The 17496-nt window shown below is 49.2% G+C and overlaps 7 protein-coding genes across 7 annotated transcripts; 4 read left to right on the top strand and 3 right to left on the bottom strand.

Annotated features, from left to right (window-relative positions):
- Window positions 1–106: 106 nt before the first annotated feature.
- On the top strand, window positions 107–1200 carry PFICI_01845 (uncharacterized protein; the record flags this gene model as incomplete). Its single annotated transcript, XM_007830426.1, has 2 exons — window positions 107–139; window positions 250–1200. The coding sequence occupies 2 exons, from the start codon at window positions 107–109 to the stop codon at window positions 1198–1200; spliced, it is 984 nt and encodes a 327-aa protein (XP_007828617.1).
- A 581-nt stretch (window positions 1201–1781) lies between these two features.
- PFICI_01844 (uncharacterized protein) lies at window positions 1782–2721 on the bottom strand (the record flags this gene model as incomplete). Its single annotated transcript, XM_007830425.1, has 4 exons — window positions 1782–2267; window positions 2323–2457; window positions 2539–2625; window positions 2695–2721. 4 exons carry the CDS (start codon window positions 2719–2721, stop codon window positions 1782–1784), a joined length of 735 nt encoding a protein of 244 aa, XP_007828616.1.
- Window positions 2722–3118: 397 nt separating this feature from the next.
- On the top strand, window positions 3119–5521 carry PFICI_01843 (Mitochondrial intermediate peptidase; the record flags this gene model as incomplete). The annotated part of the gene is made up of 1 exon (XM_007830424.1): window positions 3119–5521. One exon carries the CDS (start codon window positions 3119–3121, stop codon window positions 5519–5521), a length of 2403 nt encoding a protein of 800 aa, XP_007828615.1.
- Window positions 5522–5740: 219 nt separating this feature from the next.
- Window positions 5741–7687, bottom strand: PFICI_01842 (uncharacterized protein; the record flags this gene model as incomplete). The annotated part of the gene is made up of 6 exons (XM_007830423.1): window positions 5741–6609; window positions 6661–6681; window positions 6731–6913; window positions 6964–7162; window positions 7229–7556; window positions 7617–7687. The coding sequence occupies 6 exons, from the start codon at window positions 7685–7687 to the stop codon at window positions 5741–5743; spliced, it is 1671 nt and encodes a 556-aa protein (XP_007828614.1).
- A 1130-nt stretch (window positions 7688–8817) lies between these two features.
- Window positions 8818–11207, top strand: PFICI_01841 (uncharacterized protein; the record flags this gene model as incomplete). The annotated part of the gene is made up of 9 exons (XM_007830422.1): window positions 8818–9141; window positions 9559–9651; window positions 9762–9856; window positions 9920–10239; window positions 10290–10319; window positions 10369–10507; window positions 10587–10666; window positions 10723–11121; window positions 11176–11207. 9 exons carry the CDS (start codon window positions 8818–8820, stop codon window positions 11205–11207), a joined length of 1512 nt encoding a protein of 503 aa, XP_007828613.1.
- Window positions 11208–13167: 1960 nt separating this feature from the next.
- PFICI_01840 (uncharacterized protein) lies at window positions 13168–13785 on the top strand (the record flags this gene model as incomplete). The annotated part of the gene is made up of 2 exons (XM_007830421.1): window positions 13168–13492; window positions 13574–13785. The coding sequence occupies 2 exons, from the start codon at window positions 13168–13170 to the stop codon at window positions 13783–13785; spliced, it is 537 nt and encodes a 178-aa protein (XP_007828612.1).
- Window positions 13786–14099: 314 nt separating this feature from the next.
- On the bottom strand, window positions 14100–16856 carry PFICI_01839 (uncharacterized protein; the record flags this gene model as incomplete). Its single annotated transcript, XM_007830420.1, has 5 exons — window positions 14100–14243; window positions 14326–14597; window positions 14672–16219; window positions 16285–16642; window positions 16692–16856. The coding sequence occupies 5 exons, from the start codon at window positions 16854–16856 to the stop codon at window positions 14100–14102; spliced, it is 2487 nt and encodes an 828-aa protein (XP_007828611.1).
- Between the last annotated feature and the right edge of the window lie 640 nt (window positions 16857–17496).

Below are 17496 nucleotides of genomic sequence, written 5' to 3'. Positions count from 1 at the left end.
TCCTTGTACTGCGTCAACATACCATCCACCCAAGAAAGCAAGCAAGCTTCAGACTAGAATCTGACACCCAGCGTTCCCTAGCCCAGGTCAGGGCATTTGCGGATGTATGTCGAAGAGCGGACAGCGCCTTCAGGATGAGGTATGTGCACTCGCACGTGTGATACCCTGCCAGATTCCCAGGAAACCATATCACACTCTTCCGCGAGACGTCGTGTGGTACCCCCAGAGCTGACCTAGCTTTAAATACAGGGCTCCCGACTTCAAGTCGTCACAGCGGGCGCCATTTCAGGTCTCGTCTCGCGCTTCGTGATCGCTCCCCTGGACGTGGTCAAGATTCGTCTGCAACTCCAAGCCCATTCCCTGTCGGACCCTTTATCACAAGCCGAGCTCACGAAAGGCGCGCCGATATATAAAGGCACTATTGCCACCGCTCGACACATACTACGACATGAGGGCATCACCGGTCTGTGGAAGGGCAATGTCCCCGCCGAACTCTTGTACGTGAGCTACGCCGCCGTACAATTCACAACCTATCGGACCATTAGCATGGCGCTGAACGAGCTGGCTGGAGAGAAGGGAATGAACAAGAGTGCAGAGAGCTTCGTTGCTGGAGCCGGAGCCGGAGCTGCTGCCACTGCGGTTACGTACCCGCTGGATCTGCTTCGGACGAGGTTTGCCGCTCAAGGGACCGAAAAGGTGTATTCTTCTCTGTTCAAGGCTATACGGGATATCAGACGTGACGAGGGAACCAAAGGCTTTTTCCGCGGAATCGGTCCCGGCCTTGCACAGATTATTCCATACATGGGAATGTTTTTCGCCATTTATGAATCACTTCGGATCCCCCTTTCGCAATTCAATTTACCGTTTGCTGGCGGAGATGCCTCTGCAGGCGTGATTGCTAGTGTTATTGCAAAGACGGGCATCTTTCCGCTAGATCTGGTCAGGAAGAGGATACAAGTACAGGGCCCAACGAGGGCAAAGTATGTTCACAAGAACATACCAGTCTACGACATGGGCGCGATCAAGGCCATCAGAATGATCTTGGCCCACGAAGGCGTTCGAGGGTTATACAAAGGATTAACCGTCAGTCTATTCAAGGCGGCACCCCTTAGTGCGGTAACTGTTTGGACATATGAACGGGTGTTGAACCTGCTGACGGGAAAGTCCCTCGATGGAGCCGAAAAAAGAGCTGTTTCATGAGGCGGACAATGAGTCTAGGTTTTGTATTAAAAGTTTGAATAGGAGGATCGGAATATGGCTGCATCAATATACCCCATCATAGAGTCACGGCACTGGCTTAGAAAGTAATGACAATCCAATTGTGATTTTACCATGAGAGAAGGCGAAACTGACTAGTCTGGGCCTATGCTACTGGTTGTCCAATATGGTGCTCCCGCAAAGTAGAATTTCCAGTAATATATATTCGCCCTTGAGTAGTGACTAGCGAACGTTGAGTACAGACTATTAGTGTTCTCTGCATACATCTGGTAATATCACTTGCCAATAATATGTAGCACATTCATCCCCTCCCCAAAGTAGGGAGTCATGAGCTCAAAATGTAACAAGATCGGGGAACGCCACGAAACTCATGGCATGTCTATCTTGACTCCTTCTAAATTGGACTCGAGCTCACGGTGGTCACGATAATCTAACGCAGGAAAGCACGTGCTTCGAACTAGAACGATAGACTGTGAACATAGAAGATAAGCTCTATTCGCTATGATACAAGGCTTGTATGGCCTTTACTCTCTATCAACACATTTCCGCCTTGGACTCCTGTTTTATTTGCCCTTCTTAACCCAGTCCTCGACTGCGTCTCGCACACCAGTGACCTTTTCGTCTACATATTGTCTGCTAACCTGAGAGTGCACCTTGGCCATCTCCAAGCTCTTGAAGATGTTCTCACGCGTCCGGATGTGGGCCTCGGCAATGACGGGGAACTTTTGCTCGTACTTCCAGAGCAGGCCGCTGACATTGTTCATGGTGACGGGGAGAACGAGCCAGCCGGCGCCGACTCCCAAGGCGAGGGGGGCCGCGGCGCGGAGCAGGATGTTGCGGTTGCGGCTGACGATGCTTCCCGCCATGCCGGCGACCAGGACGTAGACGAGGCCCGGCATCAGCTGCTCGCCGCTCTCGCGCGGCGGCGCCAGCGAGGCCACCGTCTGCGTGAAGGACTTCTCCAGGTGGAAGGCCTGGTCCATGCCCCGGTTCACGGCGTCCTCGGCCCGCGTGGCGTGCTCGTACAGGAACAGCCGGGCGCGGCCAATCTGCACGGCCAGGCGGTCTGTGGGCGTAGGTCCGCGCGCCGGCGAGGATGACGACGGCAGCGGCTGTGTCTCTGCTGATGGCGACTCTGGTGACGAGGCCCGCGGGATGGTGTCTGAAAAGGGCGATGGCGTTGGGCCGGCGGCCTTGGGGGATAGGGATCTCGAAGTCGTCGTAGATGGGCTTCTTGGACTGCAGTAATTTCAAACAAGGAGCCGTAGGTTAGTGACCAGATTGATCAGTGGGATCTCGTTTGTCGGCAGGGACTCGTACCAGATCTTCCGGGGCCTCAGCAAAGGCGACCGAGGGAATTAGAGCTCCTCCAGCGAGAGTTGCGGCCATGAAAGGCGCGGCGACACGCTATAAAAAAAGGTCTCGTTAGCCAAAAGGTCCCAAAAATCAATTGATGAGATCATATATAGAACTGACCCGTCCCAACAGCACTCTCGCAGCCATTGTTGTGCTCAATTGCTGGATGGGAAAAATCACAATTGGTTGTTGGTCGTCGATTTCTCTCAAAGTCGGACGTCAGAGCCAGCACTTGGAACTCACTTGGCTGGCTTAAAGCTTGTGATGTACTACCACCTTTTTGCGGCTAATCCCGGACTTCGGGAATTTTTAACTGGGGCAGACACCTCAAGCTCGCCAGCGATAAGTCAATCAGTCCAATTAATACCTACCTTAGCCTTGCGTCACGCCTCAAACTTTTTGGAGCAAACAAGACTTATTCTTTTCTCCTTCTTTGGCGGTTGCTCGTCGTCGCGCACTCTTCCGATACCCGTGTCTAATGTTCTTATGATCTTGTCTTTGTATTGATTATTCCAGCTATGTGAGCTGTGGCGCCCAGTATAACATGATCAGAACCGCCAGATCGGGTCTATGGACCTGCACGCGATGCCTTCGCCAGACGCCGCGAAAGCCCCTAAGCCCGTCGCATCGGCGCTGGCTTACAACAGCTTCGAACACAGCACCCCAGCCCAAATTCGATGCCACGAGTATACCCACCGACCACAGCGATCCGGGCACAAAATATGACGATACCCTTCTCCGGAAGCTGTTCGACTCTCCGCAGACCTTTAGGGACTTTGCGCCGCCGTCGAGCCGAGCGATCAACGGAAACGTGGGGCTGTTCAGGAACAAATATCTAACGTCGCCAGCGGGCTTCCTAGCGTTTGCCCAAGACAATCTGGAAAAAGCACATAAGCTCGTCCACACGGTGCTCAAGGCTTCGTCCGTGGAAGAGTACAAGGCCATAGTTCGGGACTTGGATAGGCTCAGCGATCTGCTTTGTAGAGTCTTGGATGTGTCCGATTTTGTCAGGGTAACTCATCCCGACCCCAAAATACAGGCCGCAGCTTCGCAGGCATGGGCGCTCGTATATCAGTATATGAACGAGCTCAACACGACAACGGGACTATGCGATCAGCTGGGTACGGCCTTGGCAATGCCAGAAGTGCGCTCGAGCTGGTCCGAGGAAGAGGAGACGGTAGCGATCCTACTGAGGCAAGACTTTCTCAAGTCGGCCATTCATCTCCCAAAAGAATCCCGGGATAGATTTGTGTCTCTTTCTCAGGATATCAGCGAACTGGGCTCCGCCTTTGTTGATCGCATGTCTCCTGAAACACATCAAATATCCTTGCCCAGCAGCAAATTCCAGGGAATGGATCCGAGGCTGGCGCGGAAATACTCAAGTTTTGGAAGAGTCCATCTGCCCACCATGTCGCCGGAAGCGACTGTTGCATTGAGGAGCGTCATGGATGAAGACACGAGGAAGAGAATATATCACGCCACACGAACAGCTTCGACGCAGTCCATTGAATGTCTAGAGACATTGTTGAGATTACGTGCTGAGCTAGCTGAGCTATCTGGATTCCAGAGTTATGGTCAAATGGCTCTGAGGGACAGAATGATGGCCAAGTCGCCAGAGTCTGTGCACCAGTTCCTTCAGGCTCTGTCGAAACACAATGCGCGTTTTGTGGAAGAAGAGGTTGCAGCTCTTTTGAAAGCGAAGCAAGAAAATCCGCACACGTCTAGTCCTGGGGACCTGCAACCATGGGACAAGGATTATTACATGGAAACGATTCGCAAGACTATAAGGTCGCGCAAACGAGAGAGCGATATCTTGTCTTCCTTCTTCTCACTAGGCACTGTGATGCAAGGCTTGTCGAGACTATTCTCTCGACTCTACGGCATCAGACTGGTTCCCCGCGATGTTCTGCCTGGAGAGACTTGGCACCCAGATGTAAGGCGGTTAGATGTGGTGTCGGATACTGATGGCCATGTTGCCGTATTATATGTCGACTTGTTCTACCGCAGCGACAAGTCGCCTAATCCGGCGCACTTCACTGTTCGCTGCTCGAGAGAAATTTCCAACCAAGAGCTACAAGAGGCAGCACACGCAACCGGCGCCACGACTATGGAAGAGGCTATCGATGCAGCCAATGATGGCATGCACGTCTCGCAACAGTCTGGCACCATCAAGCAGTTACCAACAATTGCTCTGGTCTGCGATTTCCATCATGAAAGAGACGCAAAGAACTCGCCGGCTCTTTTGGATTACTATCAGATGGAGACTCTATTCCACGAGATGGGCCACGCGATCCACTCGGTGCTGGCGAGAACTTCAATGCAGAATGTGGCGGGCACCAGATGTGCGACGGATTTCGCCGAGCTGCCGTCGACGCTAATGGAGCACTTTTGCGCCGATCCTACAGTTCTATCCCTCTTTGCTAGACATTATAAAACAGACCAAAAGCTCCCCTATGGACTTGTTGCAGATAAACTGGGCATTTGGAAGCGGTTCGAGGCGTCGGAGCGAGAGACTCAGATTGTTTTAGCAATGCTGGACCAAGAGTTGCACTCGTCAAAACCATCACAACCGGGCTTTGACTCCACGGCCATCTACCACCAACTCCAGCATGATCATGGGAGATTACCACCAGATGCGCCCGGCACAAGGTGGCAGGGCTTTTTCGGTCATCTCTTCGGGTACGGCAGCACATATTACAGCTACCTATTCGACCAGACATTGTCGGAACGCGTCTGGCAGGTTGTCTTTTCCGGCGGCCAGAATGGCGGCGCTCTTGATCGCGCCAATGGCGAGAGGCTCAAGGAGAATCTCCTGAAATGGGGCGGCAGTCGTGATCCGTGGAGATGCCTTTCTGATGCCTTGCAAGATGAGCGACTTGCCAATGGCGATGAAAAGGCAATGGCCCTGGTAGGCAGTTGGGGCGCCAGAGATGGGCGCCACACGTGAATTTCCCAAGTATTTGGAGAGCCGATGCAGGCGTGTATAAACAAAACCTTGTCATGATTACGAGTCGAGATACCATTGTATAGAAAGCATAGAACCTTGCCCAAGGATTATAGATAAAAGCTCCCCCAAAAGAAACCATCAATACTCTTTACCCAAAGCATACTACGCAATACCGAGTGTGAAAGTCTGACAACACAACGCCTATCCCGGTTTGCTGATTCAATAATCAGTCTCACCTCCCATTGTCAGAAGCTTCTGTTGTAGTTCCACCAGGTGCACTCTACCACCAAACGTTCGGCCATATGTTGCTTTGGATACACTCCAAGCGGCAGAGTCAGCCACACAAAGAATCTTTAAATTACAGGCAGCTTTTTGAATCAGCGACCCCAGCAGATCCATCAAATCGTACTGCTCGTCCTTGGGACACCTGTCGATACGATCGAGGACGATGCGGACAGGCTGATGCGCTGGGTATAGCGCAAGGACGGCGAGAGCCACCCGCTGCAGTATGGCCGTCGGTTCATCATCTTTGTCGCCCTCGCTGCTCGGGGCCCTGCGACGCTCTGACGTTTGCTTGTCTAGATGACAGGCCGCGTACATTTTTATTTCGTGCTGGAGCTTTGAGCGATTCTCGGACGGTCCCAGGTCGCAGAGACGGTGATTTAGCAAGTGGAATAGAATTCTGGGAAGCACGGAATGAATGCCAGATGAATCCTCGGGCAACATGCAGTAACCAAAGGGATCACCGGGATCAGTCTTTTGCAACTGCATCACTTGATCCACCGCAAAGGGTGAAATCCAGCTACTGCTCTTGTGATAGCCGATTTCCGGACTGTTTTGCCCCTGCAGGAACAAGACGCTGGACGTGTCGTCTGTGGACCACGACACGAAAGCGCGGGTTTCTTGCAGCTCTTTGATTCGGTGGGCGGACATTTGTTGGAAGAAGTGGCCTTCTTCTCTGCTCTCGTTGAGCAACCCCTTGTGATACTTGTCGAGCTCTTGGCGTTGAAGCTGAAAGTCAAAGGTTTGAATTCCTAAATCTGCTTTGAGGCTGAGTAAGACTTCTGTGTGCTTCTCCTTTTGGACTCCTGTAGACAAATCAGTAAGTTTGGAGAGTTTTGTCAGTTGTCCTTACGTACTATTCGCCGAGTCTCGCAGCCCTGGGTTTTGTTAGTAGAGTTTGGGTGTAGGGATAGCTCGCCGGCTTACCTCTAATCTCAGTCTTCAGATCCAGGGTTTCAGTCTTGAGGGATTTGATATGCTTATCCAGATCATACACTCTCTCGTTGAGTAGCTCCTCACATTTGAGTCGAACCTGCATCACGGCTTCATTTGCTAGGTTCATCTGGTCCATGAACTTGGTGGGATCAAAGAGCGCAATAGCCCATCGATCTGATTGTATCAGTAAATTTCCCAACTCACGTTTGCTCAATAGAGCTTACATGAACCTGATCGCAAGCAGTACTTTGTGATGGACATTGAAAGTTCAATGAAACGAATATAGGACAGGGCAATCTTCTTTTTGAGATCAGAGTTGTGCTGATAGATTTTTTCATACATCTGAAAGCCGGGAAGTCTGTCTCTAATGCCTGTGATGGCAGAGCAAACGGTGCTGTCCAGCTCGGTTTTCGTTACAGCTATCTATGCATGCCAGATTAGCAACTGAGCAATTTGATCAATCAAACGCGAATGCTCATCGATACATACCGCGAATAGTCCTGTCAGCGTTCCAATAGCAGCTCCACTGTATGGTGCTCCAAGGGAACTGACAATGTCAAGTAGTGGCTTGATGTTCATCATGAGGTCATGAATTTCGATCGCATAGCTTTGACACGTCTTGGTCCATTTGCGCCACCCTTTTTCATGTCTTAGGGAAAAGCTTGACTGAGCACCTTCGCTGACTTCCGACCAATAGGCAGCAAACTCGCCATAGTTGCGACAATGTAGAGCTTGTCTTTCCTCCAGTGCAAGTTGCCTTCTTTCCAGCCAGGCATGAAAGCACTTCTGCTTCTCTTCGATCTCAACCAGTTGGATGCTGTAAAACCTCTGAAGTTAGCTAATGCTCATATACATGATCGTATATCAAGGCACTTACAACTCCCGTGAATCAAGATCTGTTTTCTGCAGACCTACCTCCTTTGGCCACGAATCTAGGAGATTATCCATTTTGATGACTACCGATGGTACAATCCAGGGAGCCGAAATAGACTAAACGCACACAAGGGTCGGGGTAGATATGGCCACCAAATCTATAACGGACAAGCGAAGCACAAATTACCTCTTCACGAGGCTGTGCTTGGTGGCGCGCCTGCCTGCATCCCCGCGGGAGTACTGGACTTTGACCAGTGGCGATGCCATCTCCTTGGTTACCTATATACACCTCTGTTGTGAGACGCGTTTTGTATGAGGGCATGTAATACCGCATATTGCCTTTGAATTCCTCCCTGCATTACATTAGCTTGATACTAATCGTTGTGCCCATTGTAATATATGTATTGGCCAAAGACTCTGCCACCACGCCATTGTAGTCACACGGCATTAATTCGATCAGGCATAACTTGCGGCTTTATACATGACCGTAGGCGCCCTTGTGCAATGCAAACAAATTCTTAGATAGGTGGCCTTCCTAGCAGTGCACCTTCGTCACTTACACCTTGTGGTAACTTCCTGTAAAGCCATAAAATCAGAGCAGATTAACACCGCCCTCGAAACTTTCTCATCTACTTCATTGCTTGTCACTTCTACATTCAGGTCTCAGAACTGCTCTATATCGAGGCTGCGCACACAGTGTCAACGTCCAAGTCGGAATATAGCTGCGCTACATATGGATGTGTTACAATGCATGCATTGCCCAGAAGAATGCAGAGCTCTCAATGGGGGCCTCGGCCGCCGATCCCACCAAGACCATTCGCCAGTAAGCAGACTAATGAGTACGGGTGTTTATCAGCAGAGACTAAATCGATTTGGTAGACGCTCCCCCTATCCAACGTCGAGATCAGAGAATTGAACAAGGTGATCGGCCGATGTACAGTGATATGCAGCCATTGTACAGTGAGGGGACGGAGGACGAGGAAGAGGGCTGTTCAGATTGTGCAGATGAAAATGCCAGATACCAAGTGGTCATCCAGACAAGGGATATCCGAACTGGAACCATAAGGGAAAGAAACTTCAACTACAAGAAACATCTTGAGAAGAGAAACGTCGACAAACAGCGAGCAGGGGTGACTCCGAAATCATTTATCCTGTGCAAACTCCCCCCAGGAAACGGAGAAGTTTCTTCTTCGGAGCTGACAATCATGTCACCCGAATTGGGGAGCTTGCTTCGGACAGTTGTCAAATCATACACTCTGCATCCATTATCCGAAGGGACGTTGAAACTGATATCTCCATTCTATCAGATCATACACCATTGGGATGCGCTCGAATCAGAGACGCAGAAAGAAGGGGGCACTGAAGAGGACCAAACCGCACGATCAGATCTCCGGGACCTTCTGTCGCAACTCAGCGAATGGTCTGGAGACGCCAACCTCGATCGATATATGCAGGCCCGAAGAGACCTAGTCTTCGCCGATAGTATCACATTTGAGGCATTGTGGACAATCTTTCCTCCCGGGACCTTGGTATATTCAAAAACAATTCTGGATCAGGACCAAGTGCTTCTGGTGCTGGATAGCCGACCTCCATCGTACGGGACGCCTGGCTCAAATCATTGGCTACTGAGATGTCTTATATATGATTGGGATGGGATTTCCTTTGATCGTTACTTGATCACCTTCTCAATCGATAGGTTCGATGAAACGAAACCCATATCAGCACTGCCGATATATCCTTGGAAATATGTCCCAAACAAGGAGGAAATGAAGGGAAAGCTAATAGAGAGAGGTAAAAAGTTTCGAAGAATATGTTATGATTCATTCGGCAGTGGTATGTTCAGATATCAAGGCCAGGCGATGATTGACAGAAAAGGATTCGGATTCGTCACAGAAAGGGCAAGTAAATCATTTGGCATGGTTAGGACGAATCGTTAACTTTAACAGGACGATGATGGGGGCACTGCTTATCCAGGCTCTACGTTTCCGACGATGCAACCTCAAATGCGAGGACCCTTTTTGAAGAATATTGGTTATCATGTGAGTCGCGCGGCGGATGTTGGGCTGCTGATTTTGAAAAGAAACAAAAGAGGAAGAAAACAGAATCAGCAGAAGTGAATGAAGAATCAAAGAAGCTGATTGGCGCCTAGGGTTCAATTGAGCTGGTGATGGTAGATTTCGCCTCTCACTACAAGTATGCTCAAGTTGGGCAATGTGTGGGCACGGCTGCACTCAATGATGACACGTCAGAGTGCCGCTGCAAATTATGCTTGCGCAATGATAACCTCCAGAAAGCTCTCTGAACCAGATATGATCGTATCCCTGGTGCACCAGAATACGACTGGGAAGACGAGCAGTTCATGCTATGCTCTGCCCGCGTCATGGGGTATATACTCCAGGAGAAGATGTGGGCACAGTTTCTTGTTGATGGCATCGAGGACATTGACGTGGATGGCTCACACACCGCGTTCAACGACAGATTGGTGCTGCCTGAAGACCCCGTATTGGACCGGAAGGCTGTCCTCATGGGGCTTGTCAAGAGCCACTACGCAGCATATAGTGACAATCTCTATCAGCTGGAGGATATTGTGCCCGGTAAGGGCAAAGGTTTGATCATACTTCTATATGGTATGTCTCCATATTGACTGCGGAAGGGAGAGCTCTACTGATACGTACAGGCCCTCCTGGTGTTGGTAAAACATCCACAGGTAACGTCCATCCCTCAGCTCTCCAATACCCATTCTAACGCCTAAAAAGCTGAGACTATTGCGATCGCGACTCGCAAACCGTTGCTCTCCATTGGCGTTGCCGACGTTGGTACGTCGGCGAGATATGTGGAGCCCAACCTCGAGAGGATTTTTGATCTTGCGCAGACATGGAAAGCGATCTTACTGATGTAAGTTATAACGAGCTTTCCTGGTGCAAATCAACAAGATAAAAAACCCTGATTGTGTCGCTGATTTTTATGTTTGCAGTGATGAAGCCGATGTCTTCCTACAAAGCAGAGGTTCTGGACAGGTTGGAGCAACTACAGAACGAAATGCACTGGTGTCAGGTAGATACTGTTTAAGACTTCCACACCTAAGGAGTTGACTCTCATTCTTACTCCAGTGTTTCTACGAGTCCTCGAGTATTACCGAGGTATCATGATCCTCACCACGAACCAGATTGCCCAATTCGATGTTGCTGTCCAATCTCGGATCAACATTGCATTCAAATACGAGTCACTCACGCCAAAACAAACTGCTGACATCTTCAAAATGTTTTTGAAGCAGTACAAGAAGAATGACATGGTGAACATGGAGGAATGGAACGATATCAACAATTGGTGCGAGAAGAAATTACCGAAAAAGGGGTTCGATGGGCGCCAGATTCGCAACGTCATTACATCTGCCGTCGGTCTTGCAGCCTCAAAGGACGAGAAACTTGGAGTTGCGTATCTCGAAGATGTCGTTGAGATTGTTTCTGACTTCAAGAATGAACTCAGTAAGCAAATGGATCGCTACACACGTAAGTAGTCACTTGATTACATGAGGGACGACGCCGTTGCTAATTCCGGTTCAGAGGCTCAAGCATTCATTGAGCAGAGACAGTAATAATGTAACGTAGTGCATTGTTATTACATGAAGTCTCATTGGATTCAAAGGTATGAGTATGATACTTGGCTCAAGTGCTCGTACTGAAGGGGTGCAATACGCTTTTAAGTGATTGCGGGTCCCATTTTCCTTCTCTGTGAAGGCGTTATGACTAGGTAGCCAAAGGCCGGTGACATTAATATATTCTTGTCTTTATTTTGCTGTCGTATATCAAGAATTCTGTACTGGGCACATGCCCGGGGACTGTCTGTTACAAAACCCATCATTTATCCAGGCACAAGTCCAGCTGTATAGTCTTTTGTGACCATAAAACAGCAAAAAAGGCACCCTGGGGAAAGAAGAAATAATTTCTTGGGCCTACGAAGGAATCGAACCCTCACGCGCACGCATTATTCAAAGTTGAAATGCCGGCGGCTACCAACTAAGCCATTGAATGTAAGCAACACCTGCTACTTTGTGGTTGTACATGAATCATATCATGCGAGTCATGCATATACGCCGGTGTCTGTGTCGAGGTAACCTACCATGGAGTCTGGTTGGCTATATTTTTTTTATACCTTGAAGTAACGGAGACATCGAGTTGGTAGATCTGGAGGGCTCAAGATTCCAAAAAGGATAGCAATAACTGCCGAATTAAAAAAAAAATTATTCTAAAAGGGAAAATGGTAGAGAATAAAAAGCAACAAAAAGTAAAAGTATATGGGCCTGAAGAGGAATCGAACCCCTACGCGCAAGCAATATTCAATTGGTTCGAGATCGCCGGCGGCTACCAACCAAGCCAATGTGATCAGTTGATCTGAACTTTAGATGTTGCGCCTGATATACAAGATCAAAGCATAATCTTTGTTCTGATATTCTCTGCCTTGCAACTTCCGTCGCATGAGCCAATATCAGGCAAACAAAATAGTGCGACAGCTACAACTTGCCGATTTAACACTATTGTTAGAGTTATTGAGCGGGGTTTTTACCGGGTGACTCACTGCCGATAATCACCTTGGAAGAGGCTCATTGCACAACCCAGAAACTCTAAAGTGGAGTATAAGTGGAATGCCAGTGAGCATTATAATACTGTAGATTCCCCGCTGTCTCTAATCTTGAACCCAGATAAGTATATATTCAAGATTGCCAGCCACGAAATTTCTCTGCAGTCTGCAGAGTTTCTTGACCCTTCTTTTATCATGATTGATTTTCTCGGTAGCAGCGTTCCGCCCGAGTTTCGCCGTTGGCCGAAACAGCAGCTCGCTAAACCTCTTTCCCGTCCTACAAGGGTGTACATGCGCTACGGGAGACACGGGCGCTGCAGGCCCTTCTGCGCCGTTCTATTGATTACTGCAGATGCAGCTGTAAAAAAAGTCCAGGCTGGAGGGCCAGAAGCCAAGCATTGATTGACATGCCAGCGGCGACTAATGTAGGTGCTGCATTTGGGTATCTTGTGCAGTCAAGACTTTTTCAGCTGGCTAGGTACCACCCATACCCCCCCTTGCTGAAATCGAGACCGTTATCATTTCATCCCCATATAAATAGGTTTTGGGGGTCTAGATCGCAGGGCGAGAAAGGAAGAAAAAGTCTTGCCATGTCAGGGAGGTTGTAATATTGTTTGCTGACAGACCAATCTCGAGCTCTCTCGCCAGCCCGCAATCCCAAGGGAGGAGCTGTGCGGTGCTATTCCGGGCCTGTAGTTCTCGGCTCAAACAGATGGGAAGAAAATGAAACTAATAAAGAGGCTGGCACTGCGCAAATAAAAATGCCTTTTTGATGTTGCGATCCATTCCCATCTACATAATAAGCGACAGCCTCGAGACACAACCACATAAGAAGAGTCAAGTTTGAAGTGAGTGCAGAGTGCCTAGCTGCCAGAATTTGTGTGAAAATTCAGCATAGACGCCAACATCACATTGGAAAGAATTCAGCTATCACTTTGGAAACTTGAGCCGTCTCCAAACATTTCATCTACAAAATCATGGTTCGCTTGGGATTAAAAGGCAGCCGGCTGCCAAGTCTCGTACTTGCCTGCCTTTTGGCAGTCTTGGCCCACGCCCAAGGAACCAACGAGACATCCGAGCTTCAGATTTACAACTCGTCGACGACGTACCACTACGTGGGATGCTGGAATGAGACGACGGGCATTGCACAGTCGACGGGGGCGCGCGCCCTGCCGGATATCTCTCTGGCGCAGCCAGACACCATGACGGTCGAGATATGTCTCGACTTTTGTGCCAACAACCAAAGCACGCCCTACAACTACGCTGGGCTCGAGTATAGCCGGGAATGCTGGTGTGCCAATAGTACGTTGGGATGGTTTTGTTTCATTTCTTTTCTTCTTCGCAACGATAATAAATGGCATGCTGATTGAGAAACTTGTACAGAACTGAGCAGACTGAGTGTCCAATTGGCTGATGCTGAATGCAATACTCCTTGCGATGGCAACCAGACGGACGCCTGCGGAGGAGCGCTGAAGCTGAGCCTGTACAACATCACAACAGCCGATACCAAGAGTGGATCCCCCGCCATCAGGATGGAGACGGCAAACATGGCATTTCTGGCATTGGCATTGACGGTTACTGCAGCACTGTTTTAAACAATCTGTCAATAGTGCATGAGAAATCACAAGAGTGCACCTGGGTACGCTATAGTAGACTGATCAACACCTCGGTAACCAATTACATGTACGGAGCTCCCGGACTTTAGTCGGTGTCACCCAAATATGCCTGCACCTCGCCAATATTCAAGACGTCGGGCAATATAGATCAATACATCACCCAAATGATAATCAAATTAGACTAGTGCAAGTTTCAATAGGAAGACATCATGTTGATCAACACTGATCAAGGGAAAAAAGTAAAAACACGATGTATCGTACACAGAGATTCCCATGTTTCCTCAATGCACCCATCAACTAATCGAAGTCGTGCATTGACAAACTGAGCATGTGTTGTAATTCTCGCATGCCGGCTTGATCAAGCCACAGGCGGCGAAACACTGCTGACTGATTCTGTTTAACAGAAAGCGCCGGAGTGTCGACTCCTCGACAGAACGCTGAAAGTGTCGTTAGCAATCAAGTCATGTTCTATAGACAGATTATAATGACGGAAGCAATGAACGCCAGGGCAGTACCTACTTCCACTTCTAATACCATTTGACGATGAAGTTCTTCGAGGCGCCAAACTTGACCAAAGTCAAGCATCGTTTCTGCCGCTTTGAAGATCTTGCTTGCGCAGCGATCCCACTGTTGTGCATCCCTGAGGAGTGGATCGGTTATATTTATCTTCATCTCCTCGGTTGTCCGCAGTATACTGTATGCCGTGGCGGTATGATTGCCGGAGGAGAACACACGACATTGTCGTTCTTGGTTTCCCAAGTATATGAGAAGTACTCCCTGATCTGTGATATCTGTTTTCCATAATTGTAAGTGCTCCGCTCTTGTGATCTAGCTTATTAGACGAATATTGGGAAGGTAGGCTCACATATCATGAACAGATAAACTCGGACGAAGATGACATTGCTTCGGAGAGTCATAAGCTGGTGCTTGACATTGACATTTGGTTTGGGCGTTTCCTGGGCGTTGATTTTCTGTGGCGTAGCTGTCACTTCGCCACCCTTACCCACTGTCTCGGGCGCCTTCTTTCCCGTAGTTCTGTCTGCGAAGATATCAAGCTTGAGGAATGCTGAGAAATTGAACGAATAATCAGAACGTCTTGCTCCCATGAGGTTCAAAACGTGCCTTTTCATATTCTCATGTATCGAAATGTCATGCTCTGCGCTCCAAGTGGCTGCTGTATAAGGTGAGCCGTTAGAATTCATGGAGAAATTATCCTTGAGCCAACAGGCGAACAAATCGTATGATGGTCTTTCCCGCTGGTTCTGGATGCAGTTTGCCCACGCAAGATGGTCCGCCAAAGTTGGGCCGCCGAGAGACGGTACGCCCTGCTGTCGCATGACTGTGGTCATAGACTCGGACAGCATCCCGAAAGCGAGCATCTCAAGAAATGTATTGGGGATCATTCCACGCAGAACCTTCTCAAATGTTTTTGTTGCCAGACGGCGTAGACGTTTTGCGCTTGGAAGTGTGCTGCCAAGATCATCGGCAAACACACCGAGCTCTGCGGATGATGACCGTGCTGTGTCTAAGACGAATTGTTTGTATCGTGTGCGAAACAGCCTATTCAGGTCTTTGACCAGTCTCCATTGCCGCGTTTGTGGTATGCGACGGTAGGTAGAAGCTTCAAAGGCTATGCGCTCCAAGTCAGCCATCGGCTCTGAAGTATCAACATTAATCCAATTCCGATCCATCCAAGTCCATCCCTTCCGATTCCATGCCACGCGGATGGATTCAGCTTTCTCAAGTTTACGAGCAATGCTATACTCGTGCTTTTTGAGATGATCCTCAACATCGATAACTCGGGATGGATCAGTTTCTATGATGTCATTTGCATGACTGCTCTCATAGTGTTCTCTTAGGGCATCCCACGATGGCTCAAAGGGCTCGAGACTGCACCTGGGACTGATACACACAAGTTGCCCATTGCAAACTATTCGAAGTTGGGACAAGAGAAGAAGCACGCTCGGCAGGTTTGGCTTAGGTTTGACATGTACGGTTTGTCGTCTGAAATATTCCTCCCGTTTCGCCTCGCAGGTGTCTCGTAAAGAGACGATTATCTGCCCCGCTTCGAATCCTGCTGCCAAGTTGCGGACAATTGCCCATACTTTTGGCTTCATGTTGTCGTTGTCGGCATATGCGATATCTCCGACATGATGGTATCGAAAGTGATTCTTAATCTCTGCGATTTTGAACTCTCCATCTTTGTTCATGCGACAGGAAGGACACTCTACAAGGCCAGAATCTGATGATCGTAGCCTCCTTAAGTAGCCCATAAAATCTGGTCTCTTGGATGGCGGGTATCCATACTTTGCAATGAACGCCTCGTAAAGCTCATCCCAGTCGCATGGAGGCAAGGGTTGAGCCGAGTTAGTTGTATGTGTCACACCTATTTCAGGAGCAAACGATTCAACCTCTATGAATGAATTAGCAACTTGTTTTTTGTAGCTGCCTTGCTGATTAGGCCCCTTCTTCATGTACCTTGCTCATCGTCTAAAGTGTCTGCCATGTCAAGACCAATATTGAGACCGCGGAGCTCGTCCAACGCATCCTTGACATCCTGATCGATATCTTCTCCGGTGAAGTCCTCGACCTTTGACGTATGGGATTGAACAGGCGGGCATTGTTGAAACCCCGCGTCAGAATCCGGCGTGGAGAATAACTCCTCATCAGAAGTGGCTTCTTGCCATTCGGAGCGACTTCCAGGCGAGACATGAACGATATCATCATGGGAAGCTACTGTCGACGACGTCGGCGAATTGTTGCTAGCTTTGTAGCGACCAGAGCATGTCAATCCCTTCTTGAAACATCTCTGGCAACCTGGCCCCTTCTCGATGCACTGTGTAGGGTGTAAGTCTTGGCAACATGTGACTTTGAGGAATACTCACTTTTTGCTTCGCCTGGCGACAATTGTCGCATTTTTCCTTGTCGAGTTTCCGAGGCGGCCTCTGGAACAGCTTCGATGACGATTGGACATTGTCGATGGCCCTCGGAGTTTTGGGCGCAATGGACCGAAGGCTGCCTGAATGTGCTGTCCGTTCCGTGGAATGCATGTTGACCTATGGTTCTGGGATATGACTACCTACTTCGACAAAAAAAGAAAATCGTCAAAATCAAGACCGTCTATCGAAAAGCTGTCGCGCCCATCCTTTTTCGCAGCTGGAAATGAAGCAATGAAGAATAAATGTGAAGACAGGCAAGCAAGTTGACTGTCGACCTACCTTTAAGTAATTGGACTGGCCCGACAGGCGACGAATAAGAACGTCGCGCACTTCGCAATGGGGACCACCCATCAGGTTGGCATAGCCTGCTTTCCCACAAGCATGCTCACAAGGGGAAGTGGTCAGCGTGGGCGCCAATGAGAGTGCGGCGCACTTGCATTCGGCTGGGTCGACAGGACCGGGCGTATCAGAGAGCCACGCTCTCCATTGGGCCAGTAGAATCGTTGCGCTTTTCGTACTCAGCTGGGCTCGCACCTCACAAGGTAGATTGTCTACCTGCCTGTACTCTGCAGGATGACATCTTGCAAGTCAGCCTCCACTATCCCTCATTCTCCTATATGAGGACGTTGCCATATTTGCTACGTTCTGCTAAGCCACACTGAACCAAGTATTATCAGCTACATGTATAACCCTTAAAACTGCATTCTTCTACATCTATCGATGTCTAGCCGGCCAATGAGTGCGAATCGCA

Source organism: Pestalotiopsis fici (assembly GCF_000516985.1).
Source record: "Pestalotiopsis fici W106-1 unplaced genomic scaffold PFICI_Scf_1, whole genome shotgun sequence".
Lineage (NCBI taxonomy): Eukaryota > Fungi > Ascomycota > Sordariomycetes > Amphisphaeriales > Sporocadaceae > Pestalotiopsis > Pestalotiopsis fici.
The sequence above is the reverse complement of the archived record's forward strand: the minus strand, read 5'-3'. Positions and strand labels throughout refer to the sequence as shown.